This window comes from Leptodactylus fuscus, chromosome 5, assembly GCF_031893055.1.
Source record: "Leptodactylus fuscus isolate aLepFus1 chromosome 5, aLepFus1.hap2, whole genome shotgun sequence".
NCBI lineage: Eukaryota > Metazoa > Chordata > Amphibia > Anura > Leptodactylidae > Leptodactylus > Leptodactylus fuscus.
In genome coordinates, this window is record NC_134269.1 from 109,896,727 (window position 1) to 109,909,164 (window position 12,438).

The 12,438-nt window shown below is 38.5% G+C and overlaps 1 protein-coding gene across 1 annotated transcript in view; it reads right to left on the bottom strand.

Moving 5' to 3' along the window:
• The window catches only part of BEND7 (BEN domain containing 7), a 62,165-nt gene that overhangs the window by 37,514 nt on the left and 12,213 nt on the right, over nucleotides 1-12,438 (bottom strand). The window contains exon 2 of the mRNA XM_075274015.1: nucleotides 4,552-4,629. Coding sequence (XP_075130116.1) covers nucleotides 4,552-4,629 — 78 coding nt within the window. The remainder of the gene's footprint in view (nucleotides 1-4,551; nucleotides 4,630-12,438) is intronic.

A 12,438-nucleotide genomic window follows, 5' to 3' on the forward strand; every position in this document is an offset into this window, starting at 1 on the left:
TTTGTCAACTGGCTTTGAAGTTTCTTTTTAAGCACAAGGAAATAAATTACCAACATGTTTGCCACAAAGATAATTAGCCGTGCAATTAATCCTTTAGACATACCGGTTTCTTTAGTAGGGTTAATTAAGGACTGTCATACTGTTATAGGAACATGAGACTACTGTCAGTTACTGGAATGAATAACATGTATATATATCTCTGGAACTTATAAAAGTGATGACATATACCATGCCTTTATAATTGGAGGATGTCTGACCTCTGGGATCCCCACCGATCCTGAGAATGAAGAGGGTGTATAGTTGATTTAGTAATCTTCACTTTTTCTTCCCCAGCACAGCAGTGCTTCTGCCCACCTGCAGGGAACTCCAGCAAAGTTCCATTTAAGTCCTATATTTTTTATATAAGATCGCAGCATATTACAGCTCTGTATGCCATGAGTAAGGGTCTATCCCGAAACGCGTAGGCTTCTGCTACTCCTCTAGCTGCACACAGATTTTTTAATGTAGAAACTACGAGTCAATAAAAGTTAAGTTTTATTTTATACGGATACCTGACTGCAGTGCTGGATTTTCTTCAAATTTGCTTGCAAAGTTCCATTTAAGTCAATGTATAACTTTAGAAGGTGAGGTGGTGAAGAACTACATCAGTGCTGCAATACAGTTATACTTAGTGCCATCTCATTGTTATAAAATGGGAATAACACTTTAAATTAGTATAGCAGATTGTGTGGCATTGTACTGTACTGCAATACATAATGGTATATGTAGTCAATCTCTGATGCATTCCAGATCTGACTCCACATTATTCCAACAAAGCAGGGGTGTAATGCAGCCGGTTCTCCTCGCTTCAGCACATTTAATTGTTAAGAACACAGCCGGATCACATAACAATGGAGAGGTGGAGCCCCGAACAGTTTCTTGAATTGGTAGAGGAGAAAGCCATAGACCACTTTAGACCTGCAGCCTATGAGCTACGGGAAAAAGAGATAAGAATTTGCACAGTACTTACTTCTCCATTGCCAGGCCCCTATGATTCCTAGTGCACATGACATAAAAGCAGAGTACCTGGAGCAGAGAAAGAATGGGGCCAGAGCAAATTGAGGTAAGTACTGACCTAATACTCAACACTGAATGGGTAGACAAAGCTGTGTGGAGGCATTGATGGGGGACCAGACATTGTATGAAGAACACCAATGGGGTCATTTTACTGTACGAGGGCAGTGAAACTGTATAGGAGAAGTGACAAGCGCCCATATACTGCATGGGGATTGTGATGGGAGCCAATATCTTGAGTGGGGACACTAATAAGTACCAATATCCTGTGGTGGAACATAATATTATATCTGCAGGAGTTTGACAGCCAGGACCCCTGCAGATCAGTTGCTTAGGGACAGCCTGGTTACCAGTAATGTTAACATGCTGGGAGTGACACTGCTCAATTCACTGTACATCATATTAACATTACCAGTAGCCACGCAGTCTCTGAACAGCTGATCTGCAGGGGTTCTACCTGTTAGGCCATTAGTATTACATCTGCAGGAGTCCAAGGATAGGCCATCAATGTTAGAAAAGTGTATAACCCATTTAATGTACAAGGGCATGATTGAAATTAGGGAACACTCTGTGTAACAGAAAGCACTGTAAGGGGGGATGGGGGGGGACTCCAAAAGGGGGCACATTTTCACGGAAGGCTCCTACCCCATTTGGAAAATCTCGTGGCAAACTGCGTGTGTCACCCCTCCTCCCTTCCACCCCAAAACCAAATTAACTGTGGCTAAACATTTAGTTTTGTCTGCTCTTCCAGCCACATTACTGTGGGCATTTAATTAGCTCAGTCTCTTATACATCCCCAATGCCTATTATCTGATGACAATTCATTTCTAACAGGGATGACAAACATTTCATTTCAGCCAGCTGAGGACAAATGTATTAGGCAGAGCACATAATGCTACAGGTTATGAATATTAAATTAGTAAGTCAGACAACTAGCATTTGCTGTGATGTATGCTTGACATATTGCTGTACTGATAATGCAGGTAATAGCCACTAAAACCAAACAGGATATTTCAATCTCATAGACGCATTTTCCTGCAGAAAAACATCCTGCTGTGCTAAATGCTATTGTCTTAATATTCTGACACTGGAGATGAAACAGTAGGGCTGCAATTGGGGTGGTTACAGCACCCTTGACATAGAAAACACAAGTAAAAATTACATATTATGCTAACTCAGTAATGAGACTATAAGAATTGGTACGGGACCATTATTATGGCATATAGCAGGTCGCAGGTAACAGATGGATCTAGTACTGCCCTCATTCCAACTATTCCAAGGTTCACAAAATCATTAAAATACCATGCAACTATATTTATTAGTTATGCCTCCTCCGCTGATAGAGGATAGCGGTAGCCCATTGTGATGTAAAAGCCAGCTATTCGCACTAAGTAGTAGAGGCCTGTCACCAATGCAGTCCGTTAAAGGGGTCGTCCGGGTTATAAATTAATGCCTACACTACTCTAAACACCCTCCCCTGCCTACTTTCTATAATAACATAATTTATCAAAAATGTGTATTTACCCATATCCCTGGGGGCATTCATGTGACCCCCCCAGGGACTTTTGCTGATTATCCAGCAACGATCCGTTACTACTACTCCCATCTACTACTCCCATCCCCCATCCACTCCATCAATACTTGCCTAACTTCTTTCTAGGCTTCTTCCTGCAGGACAGCACCTTGCTCTTTTCTGACTGCCAGCATGCGCTGTAATCCCAGCACTGCTCTATGCTGTGCAGTTGATGATCCACCTCTAATGCGCAGCTCCCACACTTGTGCAGTAGAGGTGGATTGTCAGCTGCAGAGCACAGAGCAGCACTTGGACAACAGCACATGGCAGAATCAGAAGAGAAGGAGGAGCCGTCCCGCAAGAGGAAGACTGGAAGGAAGAGAGGTAAGTATATAATGAGGTCGGGGATTAGACTGAGTAGGTAGGGAAGGGCTAGTAGTGGGCACAATAGCTAGAGAGACAGGGAGGGGGTGTATGGGATTAAGGGAGAGAGGAAGGAGGAAGAGAGAGACAGGAAGGGGGGGGGGGAATGAGGTGAAAGAGATTTGTGTGGTAGATATGTAGCAGGAAGCTGAACCTATAAACAAATGCAGAAGATACCAGGGACATCTAGAAATTACTCAAAACACTGCTAAAAGTATATGGGTGCATTTATTAACCCATTAATAGCACTACAGACTTAAAAAAAAACCCAAAAAAAAACATTTTTTGCCTGGAAAACCCCTTTAAGTCTCTTAGAACAATTTTACTATCTAAATGTGATAGGTATGGTTTTACCAATGACTTTTATGTTGTCACACCTCAACAGTCTCATTGTCCAGAAATTACTATGAACAATTCATCGTTTATTGACTCACCATCCAAAATAAGTGATGAAATGAAATAATTGACTGGTTTGCTGATGATCACATCTATTATGTTGACATATATAGTATTATAAACTCCACATATGTAAAAGCACAGTCTACAAAATGGACAAGTACAGTGTAGTTAATACGCACAAGGTCAGTCACGTAATGTTACGAGAGTGCTAGATTTCAGCGCTCAGCTACGTGTAGCGCTGTGGATGACGCAGCTATGAAGATGGTGAGGGGGACGGACTCCAGTGGTGAATGGGCAATGACGCGGCTATGCTCCAGGAGGAAAGTGAATGCCCAGTGTGCTCCCGGAACTTAATTTGCATAATGATAAAAACAGTTATTACAAGAAACCTGGCACGATAATCTGCATATAAAAGGTATGCCTGCACTTGTATTTTGAATGCCCACTTTACTGTGACAGTAGTTTAAAATGGATGGCAAAGGTGATAGACTCCCTTTAAATCAAAGTCAGCCAAACTGACCATGTTATGTGTATGAGAACCATTAAGTTGATTATTAAAAGGGGCTATTTTTACAGCATAACCCCTGTCCATATGGCCTTTCAGGGTAGGTCTGTAGAAATACCAGCAGTCAGGTAGTTAATACATATACTGTAGGTTCCTACTGGACTTAACTTTTTGAGATGTTTCCTACTGATATCTATGGAAGATCTTATTGTCTGCCTCTTTGCTAGTTGGAATGTCCCATCAATCAGCTAGAAAGCTGAACTGCTAAACAAGCAGCAGCTATTTTGCCCCTATAGGTATGTGCTTTAGTGTGTTACATGGATGGGTATTTATCATGTAAGGCAACGTTTGCACAAAGAGTCAAGAGAAAAGACATAAGACAAGCAGTTGACAAAGCCACTAAAGCTTTAGCATTCAGGACCTCTTCTTCAATCAGAAAAGTAAAAAACCTGATGGAAGAACTGGGCTAAATACTGACAGACACCTGATGGAGGGGCTCTGTCTGCATCTGTCACTTAATAAGAATATTGAATAACGTTAGTATGAACCCACCACTTTAAACCACTGGAGTCAAGTTCAGATGAACAGATAATGCAGTTGAGAAAAATACAGCTGTATATATTGCAGTGAAAACTAAATATGCTATGGAATATTTTACCTGAAAAATGCTGGAAATCCAGGGATTCTCCATTGATATCACTATAGTCTTGGGATTTATACAAGTCAGAATGGTAATCTGTAAAACAGAGGTAAATTTTACTTAACCTACAAAGAACAACAACTATATTGCATCAACAAATACACTTCAAATTACTCTCTTGCAATGATGATCCACCATGTCAGTACAACAGGGCTTATTTGGTTGCCTTGCCCATTAAAACTGTTGATCTTGTTGAAGAAAATACTATAGTATCTAAAGAAAATGGAAGTAGCAGGCAAATGTGAAACCTTTGGGACTTTCAGTTTTTTATATGTAAATTGTGAGCCCCATATAGGGATAACAATATACATTTTTTTTTTCCTATAATTATGTCTTTTTCAAGAATGGGAGGAAATCCACATAAACACGGGGAGAACATACAAACTCCTTGCAAATGTTGTTGCTGGTGGGATTTGAACCCAGGACTCCAGCACTGCTAGGATGCAGTGCTAACCACTGAGTCACCGTGTTGCCCTGGGATTTTCAGTTTTTGAACAGGAAAATGGCTGCCAGTTAGCTATATATTTTATGTCAGGAGGATATCTTTACTGTCAGTGCTTACTGCCCTCAATCCATCACTACTGGGTGATTACAGCCACTGTCCATTCACTGTACAGGGACAGGCATCACTGAATGTTTAATTTAGTTTAGAAGAATACTGGGTAATCTCAGTGATGTCATCGCTGTAACAGGTGATGTCAGTAGGTGTGACTTGTAACATAATTAGCTTTGTCTCTTACCTGAGTTGTAAAGCACACCTTTACATTAACCAAATAGTACAGTAATAATTCTGGCACGCCTCGGGAGGTCCTGCTCTTGAGAATTAAAATCTACATAAGCAGGGACTGGAGTGCATATCGGCTATAACTCATGCTGTTGGTTCACAACTCCATTCCACCTTGATCCCTGCCCTACTCCACCCATTTCTACAAATTGGTAAATGGGGCACAGAAGACAAAAAACGTGTGCAAAAAGAAAAGCGCTTTCATTTTGATGGCCAAACAGTGATCTACTATTTTGCTGCTTAACCAGAGGGCTATTAAAAATAAAATTGCTTTCACTTGCTGTTATTTAAAATTGTGTCGAGCTCTATGCCAGCATGCTTTTAGGATGCATCATATACATACAGGCAATATCATGGGAATACAGGCAAAAGTCAGCCATAATGAGTTGTTGGGGGTTGCCCCATTGTAGAAAAAAAATTGAGTTATCATTTAATTATATCACTGCTGTGCAAATATAGGTTGCTGTGGTCATGTTATTTATCCATAGTACTTGCTTTTCAACTGTCCCAGGCTGCCCCCAAGTCGATGCAGGCACTGAACAGTGAGTGAAGACAATCAGTGCAGGTGCAGGTACAGGCAGAAACATTTTCGCTTCATTTGTCAAGTTTCTGCCCATGCTTTCAGCTTTCCTAGATCCTGCTGTAATATTGTTATCTGCTTGAATTTTAATTACTTTACAGTGTTTTGTATCATCTGCAAATATGGACACCAGGAGAGAACCCAATACTGACCCCTGTGATATCCCACTGGTGACTGTGATTAAGTCGGAGGATTTACCATTAATAAGCACCCTGTTTTTCCTCTCTTACGAAACTAAATATATGTTTCCCTCAGCCCCAACATTTATTTTGTATACCAACTGTGAAGAAGGTAACTTGGTAGCATCAATGATGTGGACCCAAACAGTCAGAAACAGGGACACAATGTCTGGTGCAAACAGGTTTATTTGGAAAAACAGCAAAATAAAATACAGCCTTAACTTCAGACAAAAATGTCAAACAAAACCCTGCTCATCTGTGCACTAACTAAACAGTATAACTCTAACTATACATGTGGCTTACTACCAACCACACGAACAAACAAAATAGAAAAGTGTGGTCTCACCAGACTCTCAGTGTTTCAGGACAGACCCAGGCGCCTCCTCTCGCTCTCAGGATCTGCCCTGAAGTGCAGGCTCTGCAGCCTTTTATGGCCGAGTAACGAGCCTAAGACGCACACCTGAGACTGAGACCTACTCAAGACCTGCACTGGACCACACATATGTCAGAAATCGGGGGGAGATATACCAGGACTCCAGCACTCTGCCTTTAACCTTCTCACACAACTTATTTGGGACTTTGAAAAGTTCAGATACATCACGTCCACCACATTATGTGACCTTGATGGGACTTGGCAGCACTGTAAGTGACCGTCTGCTTCACCCCAAGTGTGAGAAGGAGCGCTATCGCAACTGCGATCAGGCTACATAATCTACATCAGACCAAGTGAAGATCACTCCACACAGAGAACTGAATGATCCTGAAGTCTTCCTTTTTTCTTTCTTCTCTTCCTTAGCTGCTATGGACTCCTACTATATCTTCTCTTCTCAACATGTGTGTCTACTTCTGTAATATATTACTGTTTTATTATCCTATATCTGTATTACTATGCTGCTGTAACATACTGAAATTTCTCCACTGTGGGAATATTAAAGGATTATCTTATCTTATTACCCATGCCCAGTCTACAACTGATATCTTCATAGTAGCTGATCAGACTCGTCTGATAGAACTAATTCCTCAGAACTAAACCCATGCTGACTGAGTGATATGATACATTTTTTTTCATTGAGATACTCCAGAATAGCATCTCTCAGAAAGTCTAGCTCAAAGCTTAGATCAATCTAGATCAAAATTATTGGTCTATAGTTTCCAGGCTCACTTGCAGACCAAATGAAGCAAGAATTAATACTTTATAGGTGCATCAGAACAAACGCAGAACTGGAACTCCCAGACAGAATTAAAATTGCCTACATGTTTCGGATGTAGTACCCTTACTCATGCCATAACATAAAATAAATACTTGAATCACTTGTTTCAAAGATACAATATGGCATGTTATAGAATCAAAAAGTAAAAAAGACAATGACATAATGAGACAAACATGGAAAACCATGAAACAAAATCATAAGTGGTCTTAAACTGTCATAATTACTATAAAAATAATTGATAAAAAATGTATAATAAATGAAAAAAAACCACATCAAATTACATAGGGATGAGCTGATAATAAAAATTAAAGTAAATAACATTATGCAATTTATACAATGTGTTGCCCCCACAAACTTTTTTTTTTAATGCATTCTATTCTCATATGTTGTAAGACATTTACATTCCGTCATGCACCAGGATAACATGTCAAGGTACATTAAAAATATTCCTAGCCACACAACCATCGTTCGGGACAGAATTGGGATTTTCAAGGAATCTGTTCTTCAGTTTCCTGGAAGTGCATCCAACGCACATTAACCGCCACACAAAAAAGGTAATAACATATACCTGTTGTGTTGCAGTTGATGTATTCTTTTATATTGAAATTGGCAACTTTTACCACAAGAAGAACCACATTTATAAAAACCATTACAATGTAGCCAAGTATTACTTGCAGCCGATCTACCACATATATAAAACTGGAAGACAGTATTGTATTCCCCAATGTAACAGGCTTCCTATAAGCAACAAAACATCTCGATTTAAGGAGCTGATGTAATATTTCATCCACAAACCGTATGGCTAAATATTTGGTCACTACAGCCTTAATAGCATCAAATTTGTTCCTTACTACCATTCATATTAGGCATATGTGAACAGAAATTAGTAGCTTCTACTCCCAAAAGCTTTTTTCTATTTTTATTGGCAACAATGGCATGGGCCCTATCTAACACACATCAGAATACCCCCTACCACGGACACTATTGGGAATATTATTGCATTCTGAACTTATATCATAGGATATCCTACATCAGAATGTAGGACCATATTACCAGAATATACATATGGATACAATCTCATCAATAGTACCTGATAAAGTCAAATCTAAAAATGGGTTACTATCCCCAGAGAACAAGTCCTCCCATAGGGTATGGCGCCATGAACAGTTAATATTTAGTCCCATGGAAACTCCACAAACCTGTAAGTAAAATTTGGTTTAAACAAGAACTTATAGGCAGCCTGAACAAAGGGTGTTCATCATATAAAAAAAAATATTTCTGTTTAGAAGATAAAATACCTATTGCAAAGCCCTACATGGAGCGTAAATCACATGACCATGGTCATACTTTTATCCACTAGAAGTAACAGAATGAATGACAACAAGCAGAGATCTAGAAAACTGTGAGGAATTGATACAGGAAGTATATTGGAAAATTGTACAACTTTTTATTATACAAACTATAACATTTGTCTCTCAATATTAGTCTGAAAGTGGCCAACCTCTTTAAGATCACTATTAGAGATGAGCGAGTAGTATTCGATCGAATACCTCCCCTGCATAGTTATTGGTGTAATTGGTCGCATACCACGTGGTAAACGCAGTAAAAATTCGATGCCCCTCCCACCTTCCATGGCGCTTTTTTACACCAATAACTATGCAGGGGAGGTATTCGATCGAATACTACTCGCTCATCTCTAATCATTATCCATTATTGTGACTGTCCCACCTTTATCCACCATTTTGATGGTAACGTTATTAAACTCCCGTAATTGTTATAGAGCATTACAGCAATAAGGGCCATCACGGTTTTGAAAGGAATGATAGAACATTTCCAATTCTGAACTCACAACCTCATGAAATCTGTCCATGCCCAAAGTTCTAGGTTCAAAAGGATAAAATGACATATTAACTTTTAGACGGCTTTTTGAATATTGGCAGCACATTTGCTATGTGTCAATCCTGACAGACTTGTCATTACTGAATCCTTAAATATTAGATGTAACAGTCTAACACCTTTCATAGTTCTCCCAGAACTCGTGGGTATATGCCATCTGGACCCAGTGATTTGTCTCTTTTAGAATTTTGAAGGCAGCATCACATTTCCTCCTGGGTTAAGCAGGTGATATTTAATGGAGAATTTGCATTATCCCTAATCATGTCTTTGGTCATAGAAGGAACATTTAATAGATCTGCCTCTTCCTCATCCTCCTCCACCATTAATACCAGATTATTTTTTACAGGGCCTACATTGTCAGATTTATTTTCTTATTATTTATGTAGTTGAAGAATAATTTGGGATTATTTTTACTTTCCTTGGCAATTACTCTCCCTGCTTCGATCTTTACTGCTTATATTTGTCTTTTACACAATTTATGTTTCTCTGTATACTTTTTAAAGCATACTTCCAGTTCTAAATATCTTTTCATAAATGAATAGTACACATAAAAATAAGAAACTTTGTAATCTTATTAAAGAAATATGTTTTCTTTTTCACTTTTCAGGCAGTTACATTCTCCATATTAGTCTTATGAAGTGAGGAGGGGTATAGAAAATACAAACAAGTAATTGCTGCTGTTCCTTGCTTTTTTAACACTGATAAATGTAGATAAGAACCTGATAATGGATTAGGCAATAAATAAATTAACCAGGAAAATTCTGCAAAGCCCCTCCCTGCTCCATATATAGCAATTTATTTTAGCTTTTCCATAAATTATATGTTTTTCTCTAACCCTATTTAGATATTTTTTTTTAGTGTGCAATTTACTTTGAGGACATTGTCCCAGTTTATGCTGCTAAGCTCCTCTCTTCTGATTAAAATTGGCCTTCCTATAGGTTAGGGGGTTTGTACCCCCTCTACTACACATCTTATTACAGTGTACATGAAAACTTATGATGTGGTCACTATTATCTAAACTTTGACAATATGTCAGGTCTGTTTGTCAAAGTTAGGTCTAAAAGTGCCTAGTCTCTCTTGTTGAGTCCTGCACTATTTGGGAACAGTAATTGACTTTTATAACTGACAAAAACCTGTTACCTTTGTTGGACTTGCAGGTTTCTGCCTCCCAGTTTATAAGATAAGATAAGATAATCCTTTAATAGTCCCACAGTGGGGAAATTTCAGTATGTTACAGCAGCATAGTAATACAGGTACAGGATAATACACAGTAATATAATACAGACGTAGTTGAAATCCCCCATAATAATGAATTGATTATATTTTGTGGTATCATCTATTTGTCTTATCAGAAGATTTTCTGCTTCTTCCATTATTTTTAGGGACTTGTAACAGTATTTTACCATTTTTTATCCCTACCCTTATTTCCACCAATGTAGACTCCACATATTACTTTTCCTCCTAGATGTCTTCACTTAGGACAGGCTACCATATAGATGTTCTTTTCCTACATACATTGGCACTGCACAAGACTTCTTCACTTATCCTCTTCACTTAAACTGAACAGTACCATATCTTTACTTCATGTATATGGGAACTGCACAGTACCATTTTTGCCTTGCATGGTTTTTAGGTTCTTTGTTCTGAACAAACATAAATACCAGGTGGATGGGTATAAAAAAAAAAAGACTTTCCAATTGTAGCCATCAACATTTGTTTCAATGTTAAAGGAAAAATGGAAATATTCTTCTTTTGGCTTTCTGTTTTTGTTTCTTTTTCTTTGTGCCCAGTGAATAAAAAGTTTAGCCTGGTTGGGGGCCCACAATATCCCAGGGCCCATGATAGCACAGATTCCCCAGCATTAGCCAATGAGAAATATACTCACTGAATTTCGGCTTTCATGTGGATATCATTTATTCATGTTAAGTATAGTCACGACTTGCCTATTTTGTCATGTATGCCACTAAAGAGAACTTCTAGGTGTTAGGGAACATTTTATACTCTAGATACATTTTTGTGACACTCTGCTTTTCACTGCCGTAAGAGTCAAATCTTTACCAGAATGACAAAGTAAACGCTGAAATTGTCGCCAAGTCTGTTCTTCCACTTTATCAGCTTATATTGCAAACTAAAGTTTCAAGCCTCAGACAGAGAAAACATTTCAGGCTTCAACAGAAGAAAAAACTAAAGCTTTATAAAAACTAGAGCAAAGGAGAAACAGGAGTAGTTGTTGAGCTTTTTCATAGCTTCTCTAAAAGCAGATCTGATTGGTTGTTGTTACTGATAGCTTCTCCCTTCCTAGTGTTAATAAATCTGATACATTAACTTGCTATGATCCAAGTCACACAAGTCTGTATATATCTTACAAGTGTGAGATTGTGAATCATAAGTAAGAACAATTGTTATGTGATCTCTATAATAAGAAACAAATATCTTATTCTCACTTAGGAATTTTAAAATTCACTAGATATTCATATTATTAAGTGGAGAAGTGATAATGCTAAAGATATTGCTAATGTATGCTACTGCTAGTAATTCATTGCTTTCCCACATAAAGCTATCAATACTGTGTGATAGCAATAACGGTCAACTGCTAATGTAGCAAGAGTCTAAAACTTTCAGTAGATTCCTGGTCATTTTAGTACACTCCTGGAGCTGTCTGACTTTTCTTAGTGGCAATGACAATTTCATACTAGAAATAACATGAATGAGGCGCCAGTTACAAATGTCACCGTGCTCCTGGGATTTGTCTAGGTCTGGTGATGAAGCTACTGAGCACACCCATGTAGCTGAAGTCTTAGAGATGTTTCGGGTAAGTGTTTTAGATTCCCTTCCGTATTTCTAAATAGAAAATAGGATTTATATGACTTTTCCAAACAGTTTAGTTTGGTCTTTTCTTAAGACTGTTTCAGTATGTAAGACCTGCATTTGAGCTGTACTTCACAGCAGCAGGGACCCAGCATGTTGGCGGTATTCTCCTATAGAAGGAGAACTTCAATAAATTAGGTTTTAAAGAATCCATTGAAACATAGACCAATATTTTTCAGTTGGATTTCTCAATATTAACAGCTGTAGTTTCTTTTTGTTGAGCCACATTGTATGATTGCAGTGCCACAAGAAGGTGACTCAGTAGTCCCCTCGCCATTGTATACAAATAGCTTGATAAACATCACTGTTAGCGACACCTACATGAAC